This window comes from Natrix helvetica (assembly GCF_964273705.1).
Source record: "Natrix helvetica genome assembly, chromosome: 3".
Taxonomy (NCBI): domain Eukaryota; kingdom Metazoa; phylum Chordata; class Lepidosauria; order Squamata; family Natricidae; genus Natrix; species Natrix helvetica.
In genome coordinates this window covers 166313792-166335020 of record NC_138549.1, presented here as the reverse complement: position 1 = coordinate 166335020, position 21229 = coordinate 166313792, and the positions used below count along the sequence as shown (strand labels likewise).

At 40.3% G+C, this 21229-nt stretch overlaps 1 protein-coding gene across 3 annotated transcripts in view; it reads right to left on the bottom strand.

Annotated features, from left to right (window-relative positions):
* The window catches only part of CDH4 (cadherin 4), a 1160485-nt gene that overhangs the window by 200194 nt on the left and 939062 nt on the right, over positions 1 to 21229 (bottom strand). For all 3 annotated transcript variants that reach the window (XM_081948625.1, XM_081948626.1, XM_081948627.1), the window contains one exon: positions 755 to 899. In XM_081948625.1, the coding sequence (XP_081804751.1) occupies positions 755 to 899 (145 nt within the window). The remainder of the gene's footprint in view (positions 1 to 754; positions 900 to 21229) is intronic.

Below are 21229 nucleotides of genomic sequence, written 5' to 3'. Positions count from 1 at the left end.
CAAGCTTTTGGACTTGTACCCGGAGCCCATCTTCAGAGAACTAGCAGAGTGTGTGGTATTTATATATTGCCTGTTGTATGTGGCTATTGACTGTGTGTGTTGATAGCTGGCTATTAAGTCTTTGGCTATCATTTGCTTGAGCTGCCCAGCACTTGCCTGCTAAATAGCACTTAGCACTAACTAAGATTTCTATACCGCTTCGCAGTGCTTCGCAGTGCTCTCTAAGTGGTTTACAGAGTCAGCTTATTGCTTCCAACAACCTGGGTCCTCATTTTACCGACCTTGGAAGGATGAAAGGCTGAGTCAACCTTACGCCAGTGAGAATCGAACTGCTGAACTGCTGGCAGCCAGCAGTTAGCAGAAGTAGCCTGTAGTACTGCATTCTAACCACTGCGCCACCATAGCTCAGTACTTGATAAGATGGTGGTAAATCAGCATTCCTGCTGATGGGGGACCTCTTTCCCAGGCTTCAATCACTTCCCTGGCTGTTTTACTGCCTGCTCATCCAACAATCTTAGTAGCTGCAATATTGAATGTATAATGCTTTCTCCATTCTCTGCTCTGACAGGAGCAACAGTGATACAGGCTAAATGTGTATTTCAGAATAAGACCATTTCCTCTGCTTCGGAATTTCAAACTCCATCTTGTTTCCCTAATATTCTGATCTAAGACAAGCCAGATTTCTTAAGTACAGATCAATAGTCCAACTTGAGTCCATTATCTAAAAATAGTTTGATGAGACATTCAGGCATACCTGGTTTAGATCCTTCATCAACAGATCCGTTATAGACTTGGTTTATGAATTCTGGCCTGTTGTCATTCATGTCGATCACATAAATGTAGAGATCAATCGGATTCTCCACTTTGTTCCCATTCATATCTACGGCGTGTGCTCTAAGCTGTTAAAAGAAAATAAAGGGGAAAAAAAACAGAGAGGTCACCATTTTATAGAATGCAACATCCGAATAAGTACGTAGAAAGAAAAAAACACCAAATCATTAAAACACTCTAAACCTTTGCATACTTCTGAATATTTTTTAAAAGCTTTCTTTCTTGTACTCAAACTTACCCTGTTAATTTTGGTAAACACCAACAAACAGAAACATGAGGCTTCATGATGTGCCTTCAAATTGGTGTCAGTGTTTAGTGACCATGTAGCTGGTTTAATGGGCTTTGTATCATTTTTTGGACAAATGGGGCTCCCCTTGAGATGCACCCGAAGACTAAAGCTAGTTCAGAATGCGGCCGCGCGGGCTATCATGGGGAGGACCAGGTACTCCCATATAACACCACTCCTGCGCGAGCTGCACTGGCTGCCTGTGGTTTTTCGGGTGCGTTTCAAGGTATTGGTTACCAACTTCAAAGCGCTTCATGGCATGGGACCTAGTTACCTGCGGGATCGCATCTCACCTCATACATCCCTGCGACCAATCCGCTCCCACAGGGAGGGACTCCTCCGGGTGCCGTCCACTAAGCAGTGTCAACGGGCGGTGCCCAGGAGTAGAGCCTTCTCTGTGATGGGCCCAACCCTCTGGAATGACCTCCCCCCCGATATTAGAATTGCTACCGACCTCCGCTCTTTCCGACAGAAACTTAAGACCCACCTGTTCCAATTAGCTGGCCTGGATGATTTATAGTCCCACCTTCAACCTCCTGGCAAACACCTTATTTTGGGGTAATTTTTAAGGGTAATTTTAATTTATATTTGAATTTTAATCTATTGTACAGTGTATAACCTACCTCCTCTGTCTATTTATGTATATCTACCTATATTTTTGTATTTACATTGTTTTAATATGTCTGTACACCGCCCCGAGTCCTGTTTAGGAAAGGGTGCGGTCTATAAATTAAAGTTTATTATTATTATTATTAAGTACGAGCTATTAGAGCAGGGGTGTCAAACTCAATTTCATTGAGGGCTGCACCAGGGTTGTGTTTCACCTTGGCGGCGGGGAGCGGGGGGGGGCATGACCAGGAGGCATGGCCAGCTTGACATCACTCATGTCAGGGGTGCCTGTGGCGGCCCGAGAACTCTTCCAGAGAAGGCTCCTGAGCTCCGTTTCGGCTGCGACAGCCTCCTGCAACCCTCTGCCAGTGAAAACAGAGCTCAGGAGGGCCACACGCAACCCTCCCAAGCTCTGTTTTTGCTGGCAGAGGCACAAGGGGCTAGTCCTTCATTATTTCCAGGGAGGCTTCGCGGGCCAGATCTAAGCAGCCCGCGGGCCGTATCCGGCCCCTGGGCCTTGACTTTGACACCCCTGTATTAGAGATATGAATCCTATCCTACTTTGTCAGGTCTGCAGGAATTTCATTGGTAATGTATCCAAACAGGTAGTCCTCAACTTATGACCACAACTGAGAGCAGAAATTCCATTGTTAAGCAAGGTTAAGCCCTCGATTTTATGAAGGTTCTTTTGCCACGGTTATTAAGCAAATCTGTGCAGTTGTTAAATGAAGGATTCAAATGGCGATCACATGACTTCAGGACCCTGCAGCCATTGGAAATACACGCCGGTTGGCAACTGCCCGAGTTGTGATCTTGTGACCGTCGGAATGCTGCAATGGTCGGAAGTGCGATGACCAGGCACTTTAAGTCCTGTTTTTTTTCCAGTTGTAACTTTAAACGAATGGTTGTAAGTGGGAGGACTATCTGTATGTACGTTTGTTTATTCTTATCTATAGTGGGAAAAAAGAAACTATCAAGATGAAGTCACAAAGGTGCTTTTTCCAAGAGGCAAATGGGCTTCCTTGGTTTTGAAGATGTTTTACTTCTCCTCCAAGAAGCTTCTTCAGCTCTGACTGGATGGTGGGGAATGGAAGGATTTATACTCCTTGCAGACAGCTGGTCATTTGCATCCTTTTAGAGAGTCGCTGAGGCCACCTGGAGGTTTATCTGTGTCCTCAGGGTCACCTGAGTAGTGCAAATGGGTGTGGAGCCTTTTTGGAACTGTTGTAGATAGATGATGTCATATCCCACCACCTCTCTTGGGAGAGGGCTGTTCAGTTTTGACACAGATGGACTCTTTGACCCCCTCTTTCAAACCAGTGGTCCTCTCTATCCAAAATGTGGACTTTACTGTCTTCAAAAGAGTGGAGGCCATCTATGAAATTGAACAGCCCTCTCTCAACAGAGGTTGAGGGATGAACATCATCTATCTCCAGTCTACAACACAGTCCTCTCAGCAGTTCCAAGAAGGCTCCACACCCATTTGCATTACTCAGAGGACACAGATAAACCTCCAAGTGGTCTTAACGAGTCACTAAAATAATGCAAATAACCAGCTGTCTGCAAGGAGTATAAATCCTTCCATTCCCCCACCATACAGTCAGAACTGAAAAAAAGCTTCTTGGATGAGAGGAGAAATGTCTTCAAAGAAAAAAAAACTGAAAATCTAGTTGCCTCTTGAAAAAGCATCTTTGGGACAACCTATGACCTGGATGACTGAGAATCTCCGTAGATATCAAGAGGAAGACGAACCAAAAAGAGGCATACACTGGCAATGTGTGCAAATTTCACCAACACAGTGGGGAAACACGACTGTACTTTGATAGGTTTATTTCAAACGCTATCTTTATTATTGTACAATTATTAATAGCACGCTTGTGGTAACATCCTCATCTAATAATACTATTGTGAGTAGGAGACAGCTGTGGAGAGCAGAGGCTCAGATTTTTTGATGATTATTTTGAGGGAGAACATTTGAACTGGCTAAATCACAGACATGTTATTTGTTATAAAGGAGAACATTTGTAGTTCAGGGTTGAAATGAGGGATCCTTGGTGCTCTCTGAGCTTGCTGGCTTTCTTGCAAAACTAGCACTGATCATAGCAATAACAACAGAACTTAAGACTTATATACCACTTCATAGCGCTTTACAGCCCTCTCTAAGCGGTTTACAGAGTCAGCCTATTGCCCGCAACAATTTGGGTCCTCGTTTGACCCACCTCGGAAAGATGGAAGGCTGAGTCAATTTTGAGCCTGGTGAGATTCAATCTGCCAAACTGCTGGCAGCCGGCAGTCAGCAGAAGTAGCTTGCAGGATTGCACTCTAACCCCTGCGTCACCATGGCTCTATGTTACCTACTTACCATATTTTTGGGACTATAAGACGCACCGGTGTGTAAAACGCACCAGGATTTCGAAGCGGTAACTAAGAAAAAAAAGGTTTTGTCCTCCCCGGCCCCCATGAGTACTCTGCAGACTTCAGCAGATCTGGGGGAAGGCAAAAATGCCCCAAATTTTGTGAAAAATGGGCAGAAAAAGGGCCATTTTCTGCAAAAATGGAGGCATTTTTGCCTTGACCCAGCCCTGCTGAAGCCTACAGAGTGCTCCTGGGGGCTGGGGGAAGGCAAAAAAGCTTCCGTTTTTGTGAAAAACGGCTCATTTTTCGCAAAAATGGGATACGGGGGTGGGGCTTCAGGAGGCCAAAAGTTGCTGTATTCAGTGTATAAGACGCACCAACTTTTCCATGCTCTTTTAGGGGGGAGGAAAGGTGCGTCTTATACTCCGAAAAATATGGTAGGTAATGAAACATCTGTAAGAAAACAAGCAAACTTAGAGAACACCAAGGACCTCCTCACAAGGTGTTTCTTCCCTGATTGGGGTCATTCGGATCAGGGAATTCACCATTCTCCTGGTTATTGGAAAAATTGTAGAGAGAAACTTGTTTCCATCGAAGCTGAACCCAAAAACTATAAAAGTCAAAAACTGTCAGTCAAGAAGATGGAAAAATTGCTGCAACTTTCTCCCCCCGCCTTTCACTCAGTTATCAATGCAAATATCAAGAAGATAATATCTCCTTAGAACTGCCATCTGCTTCTCTCCAAGTTTCCATGGTTGCTTATTCTTCTATTTGTATATTGTATCCGAAGCTACTTCCAGCTTGTCATTTCTGTTGTTATTCACACGGATACTAATTGACATCAAACACATTATTACAATGCAAAGCTCACCAATCTGTTGCAAATAAGTAAGGCGATGAGCAAACTGTACAATCATTTTTAGTTTCTATCTAGTCTGAAACATTGTAAGAAGATCCATTTTCTGACAAAGAATCTTGAGCCTCAGCAGCAAAAATATTTATCTATTAGCCGATAACCTGGCGTTGCCAGGGAATTTATTTATAGGGGGGAAATGCCTGGACCAAACATAATTTCTAATGTTGGGTTTTCCCCCTTACCAGAGGGAGCCCTCTCATGAAGTACAGTGAAGCCGTTACCATGGCAACTCCACTGCGCTGCCCAGTAGAATCCATTTTACGACAGTACAGTAGAAGCCATTTTAAGGCACAACAGGCTGTATTTAGAGAACACACACTTCAAGGGGTTTTAGGGGTGTCTTACCCAGAGGTGGGTTCCTACCGGTTCGGACCGGTTCAGCCAAGTAGGTAGTAACTCAGACTGCCATGCCCCCGAACCGGTTCTATCGATGGTGCCGCATGCACAGAACAATGCACAGAACAATCTTCATTGCAGAAATGTATTTTTTTCCTTTTCTAAAGTTGTGCATTCGGGCGCAGACACCTTTTTAGGTGCAAATGCGCACATGCGCAGAGCAAAAACTTTTGCGCGCCAAACTGGCAGTAATGGCGGCAGCAACCCATCCCTGGTCCTACCCCTACAGTATTTTTTCCCAGAGTGTACCAAGTTTGGTTAAAATTGCTCAAGGCATTCCAGAGTTATGCTGCAACATACACACAGAGACGTGTGTGTGTGTGTGTGTGTGTGTACATGTGTGTGTGTGGTGTGTGGTGTGTGTGTTGCATTTGTGCTGATAAATAAATAAAGGGAGACTAGTATAGATCTATTTCAAGCTATTTAGTTCTCATCAGCTAGCCATACCCTTACTGGGAATCGAAAATAGATCTATACTAGTCTCCCTTTATTTATTTATCAGTACAAATGCAACACAAATATAACAAAGGCAACATAAAAAGATGGTTTTCTGCCTGGATGGTGTCCTGGAGTGAGCCGAAAAACAGAAAAGGGAAGCGGCGTGCTCCCTCCCATATTGGGCATACCAGGGTTTGTGACACAATACATACATACATACATACATACATACATACATACATACATACATACATACATACATACATACAATTATTTGCAGAGCCTACTTCTCCTTGCCCCAAATCTAAAGTCTCTGGGCAACCTATTTTCCAACAGAAAGAAAATCATTCCATTAGAACAATATTTTACATTAGAACAATATCACAGACCAACCAACCAATTGCAAACCCAAAGATGAGACTCTAAATAAAAGCAAGTATGAGTGAAGTGTCCCCTCTGGTAAGGATGTAATAGCCTTCTTCGTGGAAGCATCTGGCTGACAGCTGCAGGAAGCAAGGTAATTATTAATTTATTCACATTATACATTTATTAAATAGTAATTTATATAGCACTTTTATGTAGCACCTGCATTCAGTAAGGACAATGTCTTAGTGCCCAAGGCCACAGCTGACATATCTGGGGTATGGAGGAAATGATGCAAATAACCAAAGGGTTTCATAAAAATTTGTGAGAGGCGCTGGAATTCTTATGTTTGGATCGAGTTGTGGAATATTACGCTTATATCTTAGGGCTTCCATTACAGCTTATTCTGGTTCCCAGCCTCAAATGACAGAAAATGACCGTTACATCTAGACCTCAGCTAACAACCACAATTGAACCCAAAATTTATGTTGCAGACAGTTATTAAGCGACTTTTCCCCATCTTATGACCTTTCTCACCATAGTTGTTAAGTGAATCACTGCAGTTGTTAATCACACGGTTGTTAAGTGAATCAGGCTTCCCAATTGACCTTGCTTGTCAGAAGGTTGTAAAAGGTGATCACATGAGCTCGAGACAGCGCAACCATCTCTCTATCTATAAAAACGTTTCTTTCCCCCTCCCTCCCCCCACCCCATCCATCCATCCATCCATCCATCCATCCATCCATCTATCTATCTATCTATCTATCTATCTATCTTTGTAGATTTTCACAGGTGTAGGTATGCTGGTCTTGTTGTATTCGGGTCTTTTCCCGTGTAAGATTGAGATTGTCTTGACAACGTTTCAGCGAGATCTCACTCGTCATCTTCAGGCTGGTGTTTTCAGCTTACAAAAAGTTGCCAAGACAATCTCAATCTTACACGGGAAAAGACCCAAATACAAGAAGACCACACACATGTGTGTGTGTGTGTGTGTGTGTATGTATGTATGTGTGTATGTTCCAGCATAACTCTGGAATGCCTCGAGCAATATCAACCAAACCAATCTGGTACACAGATGACTTACTCTCTGGAAAAAAATACTGTGGGGGTAAGACATCCCTAACACTCCTTGGTGTATGTGTGTTCTGTTAAGATACAGCCTGTTGTGCCTTAAAATGGCTTCTACCTTAATGCCATAAAATGGCTTCTACTGTACAGTGTAGCCTCCGTGTGGGCCCTGCACTTAGCTGGCATCTAAAACGGGCCATGTGGAGACTCCTGAGAGGGGAGGGGAGGGTGGGGCCAGCCAGTCCTTGCAACCACCGGTTCAGCGAATCAGATGTAAAATTAGCATCTGGTTCACCCAAACCAGTCCGAACCAGCTGAATCCCACTTCTGGTAAGTGTAGGTTGCAGATGACTGCAGATGGGTACACCTTCCAAATCCAAACTGTGTGTTGTGTGGAGGTGCATGTCCTGCTGATTGGTTGATCCAACTTCCTGTTCTTTGCTTTGCTGTTTGAGCGTTAAACGGATAGCCAGAATGTTATATTTGCAGACATATCAAGGAAACATCTATGTAACCTTCCTGGAATAATAGACACATACCTTCCCTGACATAGAGTAACAGAGAAGTCTGGTGAACCCTTCACTCTGGATTTCACAACCTCACCAACATTAAGATGTATGGACTCCCACAATTCTTAAATGCTGCTGAGATTGAAAAACTCTCATCTTAACACTGAATAAACCCATTTCTATGATTGCACATGGCATTGGCTTTTATTAATCTTCAGTTCCCTTTTAATTTTGTTTGGTCACTAAAAAGAGACTCCTTGATTCCATTGTGAAAAGCTGTCCGTGTTCCAAAGCCTGAAATAGAATAGAATAGAATATCCGAGATGGAAGGGACCTTCGAGGTCTTCTAGTCCAACCCCCTGCTCAAGCAGGAGACCCAATACAATTTCAGATGAATGATTGTCCAGTCTCTTTTTAAAAACTTCCAGTGTTGGAGCATTCACAACTTCTGGAGGCAAGTTGTTCCACTGATTAATTGTTCTACCTGTCAGGAAATTTCTCCTTAGTTCTAAGTTGTTTCTCTCCTTGATTAGACTCCACCCATTGCTTCTTGTTCTGCCTTCAGCTGCTTTCCAATGAAAGGTAAACAATTAGTGAAGCAAAGCTATCTTTTCCAAAAGACACTGGTTTTTTCCCTTCTTCAATGAAGCTTAAAAAACGGAAAAAACTTATCAGTTCTACTCTTCATGATATTTTCAGCCAAGTTATCAGAGAGAGCTCTTAGAGTGGCAGCGCTATAATTCTTTGCATCCTTCCTGGGCCCTTTTATAAATTGTTGTTACTTCCAGTACTTAAATACAGAGGCTAGAGGTTTGTAAAGCTGCAAATTTTGGGTAATAGTTGGCAATTTAGTTTCTTCCACTGCTTAATAGTCCTCCTGAATGCCACTAATTTTCCATGACTCATTATTTTTTTAAAATGTCATCCTTTGTCACCTCTATTTGACACACTTCTTCTGAGGCATTTACCTGGGAAAAAAAGAAGTGGTTTCATTTGCATATTTCTCCAGCATTTCCTAATGTACAAACAAATGGAACATTTAACTGCATTTGCTGCAATTTTCTTTTTCTCTTTCTTTTCACTTTGGCATTTAATGGTACAGCCCACCTGGGCAGGCATTCCTTTTCTGGTGTAGTATTATTACTGTTGTTTGGTATTATTACATCTAACAATTTAATCCTAGAATTCTTTGTCTTCAAACTACAAAGCCCATGAATGGAAATTTTGCCATTCCTTCTTTTTTATGCCCTTGCACTAGAACAGCTCTCTGAAAGATTATGGGAATTGCTTCGACATACCCTGAGGGCACCATGTGAAGAGGTCTATATACATATAAAAATAGCTCTCTCTGTATGTATGTATGTATGTATGTATGTATGTATGTATGTATGATGTATATATGTGTGTATATATGTATGTATGTTCCAGCATAACTCTGGAATGCCTCGAGCAATTTCAACCAAACTTGGTACACAGATGATTTACTCTCTGGAAACAAATACTGTGGGGATAAGACACCCCTAACACCCCTCAGTGGGTGTGTTCTGTTAAGATACAGCCTGTTGTGCCCTAATGCCCTACTGGCTTCTACTGTACAGCACAGTGGAGTTGCCATTGGTAATAGCTTCAAAGTAGTCCACAAGGGGGCTCCCTCTGGTAAGGGGGAAAATCCAACATTAGAAATTATGTTCAGTCTGGACATTCCCCCCCCCCCCCATAAATAAATACCAGGTTAATTGTCCTCACTGTTAGGAAGTTTCCCCAACCTCCTCACTGTCTGAGTCTGTCACCAGCTCCACTGGCGGGCCAGACCAATATCTCCTACATACTGTATATATCTACTGTGTACTGTACAAATGGTATCTACTGTATTTACAGGGCAAAGAAACAGCTTAACTTCTGGAGATTTCAAACAGAAGCTATCAAATATAATTAGAACTTTGGCTTGAGAAGGCGTGAAGCAAAAACAAATTTGAAAGAAATGAGCTTTCTGCTTTGTTCTCCGCTTAATCTCAGAATAGAGGCATTTTCCAAGCAGAAGACCGATTGAGAAGAAATCATTTCTTCATTGTTTGAAGATAACAACTCTGATTCCAGGTGCAAATTACGTTTTTCTCCCAAACTAATCTGACCTTTGATATGCTCAAAAAGCTGCCTTGAATACAATGGGGGATTTCTCCACAGATACAAGTCAAAACAGTCAGTAAACAGAAAGGCTTCATATACACATATCACCATTCACATTTCATGTATTAATTACTAAAACATAATCATAAATGTTGAGATTAAAATAATGCTTGGCTTTAAAAACTCATTAAAAAGTGGTGTAAGTGATGAGATAAATAGATAGATAGGTAGGTAGGTAGGTAGGTAGGTAGATAGATAGATGATAGATAGATAGATAGATAGATAGATAGATAGATAGATAGATAGATAGATAGATAGATAGATAGATAGATGATAGATAGATAGATAGATGATAGACAGATAGATCCTTGTACTGCAGTCAAATTAAAAGTTTGTTTCTGGGATAACCATTTACTTTGAAAAAAAATAAGGAAATAGAATAATGAAGAGATATATAACATTAAGGTCAGAAGGGAGGTCCTAAAAGCAGAAATCTGGTCCTGTTTACTAAGATTAGCTGCCTACCCTGCCTTTATTCTTCATCAGGCATTATATTTAATACTCCCATCTATTTCTCCCATAACAACTCTCTGATGCAGGATGAGGTAAGACACACTTAGTGACCCAAAGTCAGTTTGCCTGGTTTCACGTCTAAAGAAGTGGAATTGATGGTCTTCCACATTCTACTTCAGCACTTTAATCACTACTGCTGCTCATAAACAGGTCCTTCCCATAAGTTGCATTACTCAATCTTTTTTCTTTCCCATCCTTTATTTCAGGAATATTTTCTAAAAGATCTGTTATTTGCTTATGGTAGCAACTTCTTCTTAACATGTGAATATTTTGAGGAATGGGCAGGGAAAAAAAGATAGTCTCATGACGTTAAGGGAGGGGGAAAATTCTTGTAGAACAGGTGCAAAAGTGTTTTGTGAAAAGTGGAAGGTTAGGAAGATAAGAGGAGGGAAAATGGGGGTGGGAATATGGGAAACATGGCACCCAGGAATGTGTAGGTTTCCCTTTACTCTGCTAGCAAAACTGAACCCAACATTCCTAAATATTCTTCTTTGTCATGTGAATTTATCTGAGATGAAACAACTTTTTTAAAACCAGGGGGATGTGGTGGCTCAGTGGCTAAGATGCTGAGCTTGTCGATCAGAAAGGTTGACAGTTCGGCGGTTCAAATCCCTAGTGCCATGTAATGGAGTGAGCTGCCGTTACTTGTCCCAGCTTCTGCCAACCTAGCAGTTCGAAAGCATGTAAAATGCAAGTAGAAAAATAGGAACCACCTTTGGTGGGAAGGTAACAGCGTTCCGTGCGCCTTTGGCATTTGATCATGCCAGCCACATGACCACGGAGACGTCTTCGGTCAGCACTGGCTCTTTGGCTTTGAAACGGAGATGAGCACCGCCCCCTAGAGTTGGGAACAACTAGCACCTATACTAACACAATGTTTTACGTATGCATTTTTTTAACAGAGAAAGCTTGAAGCCAATAAACCACGACTGTGGCTGTAGTCCATGCCATGCAAAAACCTGTTTTCATAGGACTTATAAATCATATTTTACAAATTTCCTGCAATTTCATTTTACATTCCTAGTCACCAAGGGAGAGTAAGGACAAGCAACAATCCTTGATTCAGCCTTTTAGCCCAGGTTGCAAACTGTTTTGGGACTTCCTAGATGGGAATCATTTGTTGGAGGTCCTTGATGTTGTCTTCATCATCTTCATAGGTAAACCTGGCACTTAACATCATAGGTACATCTTGTCTTGTTGATAGTAGACAACATGAGCATTTATGTGTAAGAAATACTCTGTGAATTTTGCAGTGAACTGAAGACAGATTAAAAAAGAATAAGTGATGAAGAATGTTTTATTTATAACTACTCTGGAATGTAATTATTTAGCATGGAAATGTTGGGGTTGAGGATCTGTAGGTCTTGTGCAATGCAAGTATAAACTAAATAAAAATACTAAATATTTAAAGGTGGAAATTTGTGGTTTTTTAAAATCTAGAATGTATTGTTTCTATTAATTGTTGGAAGGCAATTACTTGAAGTGCAAAAGCAGCAATTTCATTGCATGGATTTTTTTTTTAAGTATAATTTCTGGGGAATGTATGTGTGGTTTATAGTGAAGCTTGGATTGTTGGTGAATACCTCTCTCTTGTTATTGTCCTGTGATAAGAAGGGTTTATTTTAAAAACAAGTGCAAATAGTTATTAGTGGAAGCAGAGTATCTTCTAGATCAACCATCGGTCTGACTCTGTAAAGCTGTTCTTAATTACAAGTTGATGGCCTTGGGAGTTAATTAAGCCCAGAGTCTATGAGCTTGTCTATGAGATTAATTAAAATCCATAAACTACAATACTTTTTTTCTGAACTCAAGAAGGCAAAGAAGATTAAAAAGGAAATCCTTACACATTTGAACTTCAGTTTCACTATTTAGAAGTGTAGAGTGTCTACTAAGGGGTGATCACGTTTCATCAATGGAGTGGAGAAGTGGTCAATTAATGAGTCTGTATTTTGGGGACTTGACTTTGATGTTTTGAATAGTGGAGGTCCATAGCCGAAAAGGGGTCAACAGAAATAATTAGTACATTTGCTGATAAAAACTGCATCCGTTTAAAGAAGCTTGGTCTGGTATAAATACAAGTGATACTAATGGCAATTTGTTCACAACTCATGTTGTTCTGAGTTACTTTTTAGACTAAATAATTAGAGGAAATGATTTCTTTTTCCCTTATCAAGGAGATATGCAGCATAATAATGGAGGCATATGGGACAATATTGCCCATGCAGGAACTTGTTGTTTATGGGAGAGGCACATTATGCCAGGGCTATGAACTCAAGGTCAAGATTATCAAAAACCATTGTCTCGTAAAGGAAGGAGGAAAATTCAGAAATGATGGAACCTAAACCAATACAGGTAAGTTTTTTGACTTATGATCACAACTGAGCCCAAAATTTCGACTGCTCAACAAGGCAGTTTTTATGTGAATTTTGCCTTATTCTATGACTTTTTTTTGTTGCCACAATTACTAAGCGAATTGTTGCAGTTGTTTAATGAATCATGCAGTCATTAAAAGAATCTGGATTCCCCCCTCCCCTATTGATTTTGGTTGTGGGAAGGTCATGGGATCATATGATTTTGGAACAGTGCAACTGTCAGGGTTCCAAATAAACTCCCAACATTCATAAATACATGCCAGTTGCCAAGTGGCTAAATTTTTATCATGTGGCCATGTGAAAAACAGTCAAAACTAACTTATTTTCAGTGCCATTGTGACTTTGAACGGTTGTAAGTCGAGGACTACCTGTATGTAGATTTTAACTTTGTTAAATACATGTCTTTAGCTAGCTCACTTCTGGGTGCCCTCTTCCTAGTAAGTCTGTTCTAATGTCTGCTTTCTAACCTACTGTATTCTGTATAAATGAGTGCCATAATTCATTATACTTATCAATTCAAAGTTTATGTCTATAGGTCAGCCACATAAAGGTGATGACTGCAATCAGATCTTCAACCCATTGAGTTAAAGGAGCCATACATTTATTTTTCCGATGCTTAGAATATCAATCTTTTGGCCATAGTAAGGTGTTCTGACCCCCCTCTTCCCCCACAGACACACTCCGAGCCAAAGATACTTCATGAGGTTTATTGCACAGACAGACAGATCCTTGGCAGCAATCCAACACAACTCAACCTTCAGAACCCTCCGGCACTGACACGCAATAGCAGCTATCCAGCCTGCCACACTCACAAGACTGTACTCCCACAATAGTTCCTGCGTTGACTTCTGCAAAGGGCGTGTGCACAAGCAGTCCTTTTATAGTCTGGAGAGGAGTCTAATTATCAGCAGCTGAGAGCAATTACCTCCTGTAACTGCGCAATTGCTCCTTACGCCTGTTAGCGCGCCGGTAACGAGCATCTAATAATTCACTGCTGATGTCTGACTCACTGTCCCGTGACTCCTCCCCACTGCTCCAAGGCATGACATCAGGAGCCCCCTTCCTTTGGCTTTCACCACTTCTCCATGCCTCAGGCGCCTCCTTGTGGCCGACCAGCCTCTCTGATCCCTGCTCGGAGTCAGACCTCCAACGGCTCCTGCTGGGCCACAACAGTAAGGGCATGGAAAATCCATTTAAGTTGTCTAGTTGTCAAATTACATGTACTGGGTATGTAGCGCCAAAGAATATTATCCTCTCAAAATTTGTCACACAATTATATTTATATAATCCATTACAGTTCTTTCTCTCAAAACTACAATAGGACATTGTAAAAATAGGCTGTTTAAAGCGTTATCCTTATTATATCTCCACCAAAATGCTGCTTTTGTCAGCATTTTCTAGAGAGACATAATGGAGACCAATAAAAGAGAATTGTATAAATGTATCAGGATTATATGCGTTTTGAATAATATTTGCATTAGGCTAGTATATATAGAATTGTAACATATTGTAATATCATATTTTTCGTGTATTTAAACAAAAAAATTTTATTGTAGCACTTTTTATGTGTTCTTAATGGTAATACTACCGCTATTACTATTATTATAAAAATAGAATAGAATAGAATTCCTTATTCTATATTATTATTATAGAATTATTATATAATTAAGAATTATTATAGAATTCTTTATTGGCCAAGTGTGATTGGACACACAAGGAATTTGTCTTTGGTGCGTATGCTCTCAGTGTACATAAAAGAAAAGATATATCACTATCACGAACTGTATGTCAATGAAGACTCAATCATCCAGGCCAAAGGAGTCTAAAGACTGAATTGTGGCAAATGGACCAAACTTGGTTAATCTGAGACCTTTCCCTGCTCATCCAAGCAACTGGACTAAAATAATTTTGCTCTGACTGATCAAAAATGAGCAGAGAAAGGTCTCAGATTAACCAAGTTTGGTCCAGTTGCCATGATTCAGCCTATCATTACCACTATTTGTTTTGTCTTTTGCTCTTTTTTCCTTTCACTATTAATTAAAAAGAAATTGTTGTTAGTTGCGAAGTCATATCCAATCCATCATGACCCCATGGACAACATTCCTCCACGCCTTCCTGTCCTCTATCATCCTCTGGAATCCATTTAAGCTCATGCACACTGCTCCATCAAACTACCTCATTCTCTGCCGTCCCATTCTTCTTTTGCCCTCAATCTTTCCCAGCATTAGGCTCTTTGCCAGTGAGTCAAAAAGAAAGTAAAAATAGATGAATAAAAAGTCTGTTTTAGTGCAGTGCTTAGTGTCACTGGAGATGAGATTTCCAAATATTCCTGGGAAATATTTGACGAACATAATTAATGCAAATAAAAGGGAATATTTATAGCTCAGGGTTGACCTGAGGGGTCCTTGGTGGTCTCTGAGCTTGCTTGTTTTCTTGCGGACGTTTCATTACCCAACTAGGTAACGTAATCAGTGCTAGTCCTGATGATGTTACCTAGTTTGGGTAATGAAAGATCTGCAAGAAAACAAGCAAACCCAGAGACCACCAAAGACATAGTTAATATTTAGTTTAACGATTTAGTTTCATGAAAAGAAGGACTAGGGGAGACATGATAGCAGTGTTCCAATATCTCAGGGGTTGCCACAAAGAAGAGGGAGTCAAGCTATTCTCCAAAACACCTGTGGGTAGGACAAGAAGCAATGGGTGGAAACCAATCAAGGAGAGAAGCAAGAACTAAGAATAAATTTCCTGAGAAATTAGAACAATTAACCAGTAGAATAACTTGTCTCCAGAAATTGTGAATGCTCCAACACTGGAATTTTTTAAGAAGATGTTGGATAACCATTTGTCTGAAGTGGTGTAGGGTTTCCTGTCTAGGCAGGGGGTTGGACTAGAAGACCTCCAAGGTCCCTTCCAACTCTGTTATTCTATTCTAATATAATTAAATTATATTAAAGAAGGATTAAGGGAGTCCTTTAATAATTAAAGAAGGACTAGGGGAGACATGATTGCAGTGTTCCAATATCTCAGGGGTTGCCACAAAGAAGAGGGAGTCAAACTATTCTCCAAGGCACCTGAGGGTAGAACAAAAAGCAATGGGTGGAAACTAATCAAGGAGAGAAGCAACTTAGAACTGAGGAGAAACTTCCTGACAGTTAGAACAATTAATCAGTGGAACAGCTTGCCTCCAGAAGTTGTGAATGCCCCAACACTGGAAGTCTTTAAGAAGATGTTGGATAGCCATCTGTCTGAAACGGTATAAGGTTTCCTGCCTAGGCAGGGGGTTGGACTAGAAGGCCTCCAAGGTCCCTTCCAACTCTACTATTGTATTGTATTGTATTGTATTGTATTGTATTGTATTGTATTGTATTGTATTGTATTGTATTGTATTATTATTAATATTGGATCCACTGGGTTTTTCCAACTTCATGATAAGATGAGCATCTCTCTCAGATGGGGAGGTCACATATTTTAATTCTTTCAAACAGCCTCCATTGCTCTCCACCCAACAACAAAACAGAATATATTGAGCCGAAACCAATTTCTATGAGTTTTTATATTCTCTATGGGTGGATTTTGTACAATTCTTTCGAGGATTCTTTGGTCATATGTGACACCCCTCTGCAATCTGAAATGATTTAGCCCGAGATCAGACTTATTTCCTGGTCTGATCATAATGGGTTGAGTTTCAATATGATAAATTGTATGAGATGAGAATTAGAGCTACGGAGATTCTTTCTGTCTTCAAACTATAAAAAAGGTGAGAGGTCTGGACTTCGTTGTTCTGTTTACCATTGGAATTGGAAAAAAATAATGAGTAGGTCACTCACACATTGTCGTAAATGTTAAAAAACCAAACCCACCACTTTTAACCTTGTTTTATTCTGAATAAACATCTCATATCTAACAAATTAATCTGAAAATTATTCAGTTTGCCTTAGAACCAAAAGAAGAGGAAAACAAAGAGAAAGAAGTCAATATTAATTAAGAAACTCGATAATGAACATGTATATTTTTTTAAAAAAAATTGCAATGTAATGATTACAATCACACAGTCATGCAATTAAACTAACAGGAAAGCATGTGCTAATAAACAGAATATTACTAAAGGGAAGACTGATTAACATTGACACTAATTCTGATTTTAATTGGTTTGCAAATTGATGGCAGAAAAGCAAGGATCAGCCGTGCAGATGGATGATCAGTTTGTTTGTTTTTTTAGTTTTAGTCTGAAGAATAATTGATCCTATTGTTTCAAGAGTTGGCAATTCTCTTTAGAAAATGTGTATCTATCCATTTGCCCAACTTTGTACATTTCAGCATCATCTTTTCACCTTTACTCCAGGCATGGTGGTACTTGTTCTAAATTTGTATATTTTAGCATCCAGTTTATTTATCTTTACTAAGAATATTTTGTTCAGAAAAAAAAGCCATTCCAAATTTAGAAGCAGGTGAATATCAAATAATACTTGTATATTGATTTAGATACCAGTACAAAAGATTCGCACTGAAAACGTTTCAGTTGGAATAAATTAGACTCATTTCTTTCCATGTCTACCGTATTTCCCAGAACATAGAATAACAGAGTTGGAAGGGACCTTGGAGGTCTACTAGTCCAACCCTCTGCTTGAGCAGGAGATCTTATACCATTTCAGTCCAGTCTCTTTTTGAAAGCCTCTCGTGATGGAGCAACCCAACTTCTGAATGCAAACTATCTCAATTGTGGGAAGCCCCCTGTTAGATAGGGCAATGAGAAGGCAGACACAGGCTTAACGCAACAATAGCTCTTTATTAGAGAGGAACAAGTATGTAGAATCCAGGAACTGTTTGGTCTGACAGCTCTCCTTTCATAGGGAGCTGTCAGACCTCTTAGCCAATCAGATTAAACCTCTGTTCCCGCAGGAACAGAGGACTAGAGTGGAAACCACGGTAGCTAGTGTTAATATCTAACACCCCTCCCCTGTTGGTTGGGATGTTCCTATTGGCCACATAGTCATTGAGGTAGGCAGGTCTTTGTTTTGCTCTACCAGACCTGCGCAGTTCATTTCACTCCATTACCCGGCACTAGAGATTCGAACCGCTGAACTACCGACTTTTCTGATCAACAAGCTCAGCGTCTTAGAGAAAAAAAATATCATTGCACTTTTAATCACCTGGACCTCAGCCCTAAAAAATGTGGATACATTTCAACCTCATTCTGGGATGTTTAATTGACATTTTGTCAATGAAACTCTGTGTGTGCATGCTAGAGTATTCTGTGCAGAAAACTGAAATCTCTGATCAGTAATGAAAGGAACTTCTTGGACTTAGAAAGTCAGCTTGTCCTTCTTCCTCACTACATTGGTCATAAAAAAGAATTGAATAGCCATTTCTAAGCATCTCTCAAAAGCCATTATCTTAACCAGAATAGTTAACAATGAACTTTTGTTATTAAATAGTCCCAAGGTCAGAGAAAGCCATCATTATGACCAGCAAAGTTACTTCTTCTTGACTGAGAGTTTCTCATCCTAATGAATCCATCAAAGGCATCCTCTGAGATGCTCTACCTAAATTAGTGTCCAAGCTGTAATGGCCTTCCATCAGTGAGATATAATTGACCATTCCAAAGCAGCACAAAACCTGCATCTCTAATTTTCCTGTCTTTTAATTTTTTAAAATATATTTTTTATTTTCAAAACAAACACAACACATCCTTCGTTACATACTGTAGAAAGTGTATCAGTTGGCTACAAAAAGGCTTTCGTGCATCCCTTCCACAGTCAACAAACATAATTTTTATTAACCTTTATATATAATCCAAAAGGATTTCTAATCTTCCTTTCATGGGTACCATTCAATATTCATATCCAATTATTACTTATCATAACACTATACATTGTATACATTATTATCATTATCAATTATTTATTTAACTATATCTATTGTCACTAAATTTCACTAAGTTTAACTAGTTTTAAATTATATTCTTCCATCTATCAACCTGTATCTTTCCAGTAGCAAAACAGTCTCATATCTTCTGCCATTTGTGGTGTCAGTCCTCTAATCATCTCCTTAATCAACTTTGTATGGACTCCTCTTTGCAACTCCTTGCTTATAAAATCTCTCATGTAATTTTGATGCCCTTCTTCTGTTTCCTTAATCAGCTTATCTTTGATTGTCGATAGTGTTATTCATGATATTGCTAATAAAATTTCTCTCTTTAAATCCATAAATTCTTTTGTTTTTTCTTCTTCTGTATCTTGCCATCTGGGGTAGATTTCCCCTCCATTTAATTCCTCTTTCAGTATTCCACTCTTTCCATTTTCAGAGACAAACCAATCACCATAAATATCAGCAAATTTAATTTCTTTATATTCATTTTCTTCTCGATTATTAGGATTTAAACCATCACTTTTTCCACTTGATAAACATCTCCAACTTTTTCATCATATTTTACTGTTAGATGCTCTAAGTCTTCTTCTCTGTCCTCTCATATGTGCTTGATAATTTCTGTATTTCTGAGAATATCTTTTGCAGACGTAAAGTTTCTTTCTGCTGTTGAAATTGTGTCATTATCTCCAGCTAACAAACACTGCTGCTCTAGCTTGGAAGGTTTTAACAAGATTAAGCATAGATTCACAATAACATTTTATTTTCACTTTTCTCTGGTTAAAGATATACTTCAAAGGGACATCTGTATGCTTTTCTTCTTATCACTCTCTATAAACAAGCAGTGAGACCTTGGAGTGCCAAGCCAGGATAATCAGTGAGAAAAGTAAGAGTGTTTCGTTTCCAATACACAAACCTCCAGCCTCCGAGTAGCAGTGTTATTCTTGCAATTTTCTTTGTATCTTTTTGTAACTGTTTTATATTTCAAGTTTTTAAAAAGTCCAATTCTTGAATGAGTTAGAAGAACACCCACAGTAATGCAAGAGGAGAATTTTAGTCCATAGGTTACAAAGAATAATAAAAGAGAAAAAAATAGAAGAAGAAAACTTAATCCATTTGTTTTAAAAGGCTTGTATAAAATCCATCCATGAAGATAGCATTTAAAAAGGAAGATAACCCACTGTCCAAAACCATTCCAAACTTAATTCCACCGCTTATTTCTTCTGTTCTCCATTTTAAATTAATTTTAAGTTTTTTATAGGCAGTCTCTTTTAAAACGGTAAAAATTCCTCACCAGCTGGAAACACTTTCTCTTTCCGCATCCTTCTGTTTTGGAGCCGCCCCGACTTCATCAGCCTAATGGCTGGATTATTTGTCGCCGTCTTGAAGAACTTCTCTTGGATCAATCAGGGACTTTGCGATGTCCCTGAGATCAGCAAGACGTATTCTTCCTGTTCACCGTCTCTGCGGGACGGTTTAGGTCCGATTGGACCACCCAGCGGCAAAAGTATCAGCTGCGGTCTTGGAGCATCGAGACCGCACGTCCGTATCATCGTGACATTGACTCCTCCTCTTTTATTTTTTTTAAGGATGTCCTTTTGCTTCTGATTTCGCCGGGGTCACTGGAGAAAATAATTGCTTTTGTTTCAGGAATTTGAAATATTTTTTCCACAGGTGCCCACTATAGCCTTAAAGAAATTTCTTCCGCCATGCAACTAAGGAGTTAATATTACTTTCCTGACCTCTCCACCTTTGTCCATAGTTGGTGTCAACATAGTTCAAGCATACCATACCAAACACACCTTGCTGAAAATCATATCTGTTGGAGAATTCTTTAAGAAGATAGAGTCGGTTGGAATGACCTGTATTACTTTATGGGCAAATCTAGACATCATACTAAAAAGCAGAGACATCACCCTGCCAACCAAAGTGCGTATGGTCAAGGCAATGGTTTTCCCAGTTGCAATGTATGGCTGTGAAAGTTGGACCATAAGGAAGGCTGAGCGCCAAAGAATGGATGCCTTTGAACTATGGTGCTGGAGAGGACTCCTGCAAGTCCCTTGGACTGCAAGGCGATCAAACTGGTCAGTCCTAGAGGAGATCAATCCTGACTGCTCTTTAGAAGGCCAGATCCTGAAAATGAAACTAAAATACTTTGGCCACCTAATGAGAAGGGAGGACTCACTGGAGAAGAGCCTAATGCTGGGAAAGATGGAGGGCAAAAGAAGAAGGGGACGACAGAGAAGGAGGTGGCTGGATGGAGCAGTGGTGGGTTGCAGGCAGTATGCCCCGGTACCGGCGTACTGGAGCCTGCCTGGAGTACTTGGTACCGCTCCGGTACGATGCTCCGGAGGGCCCATCCACCCACCCGCGCTCCTTACCTGTCTTTAAAGTCTTCGGCACTTCCGCGCACATGCATGGTGTGTACAGCGCCTGTGTGACACTCCGCTGAGCAGCTGGAGCATCGCGGAGGCTCATGGAGGCGTAGCTGGATGGCACAACGCATGTGCGTGCTGCC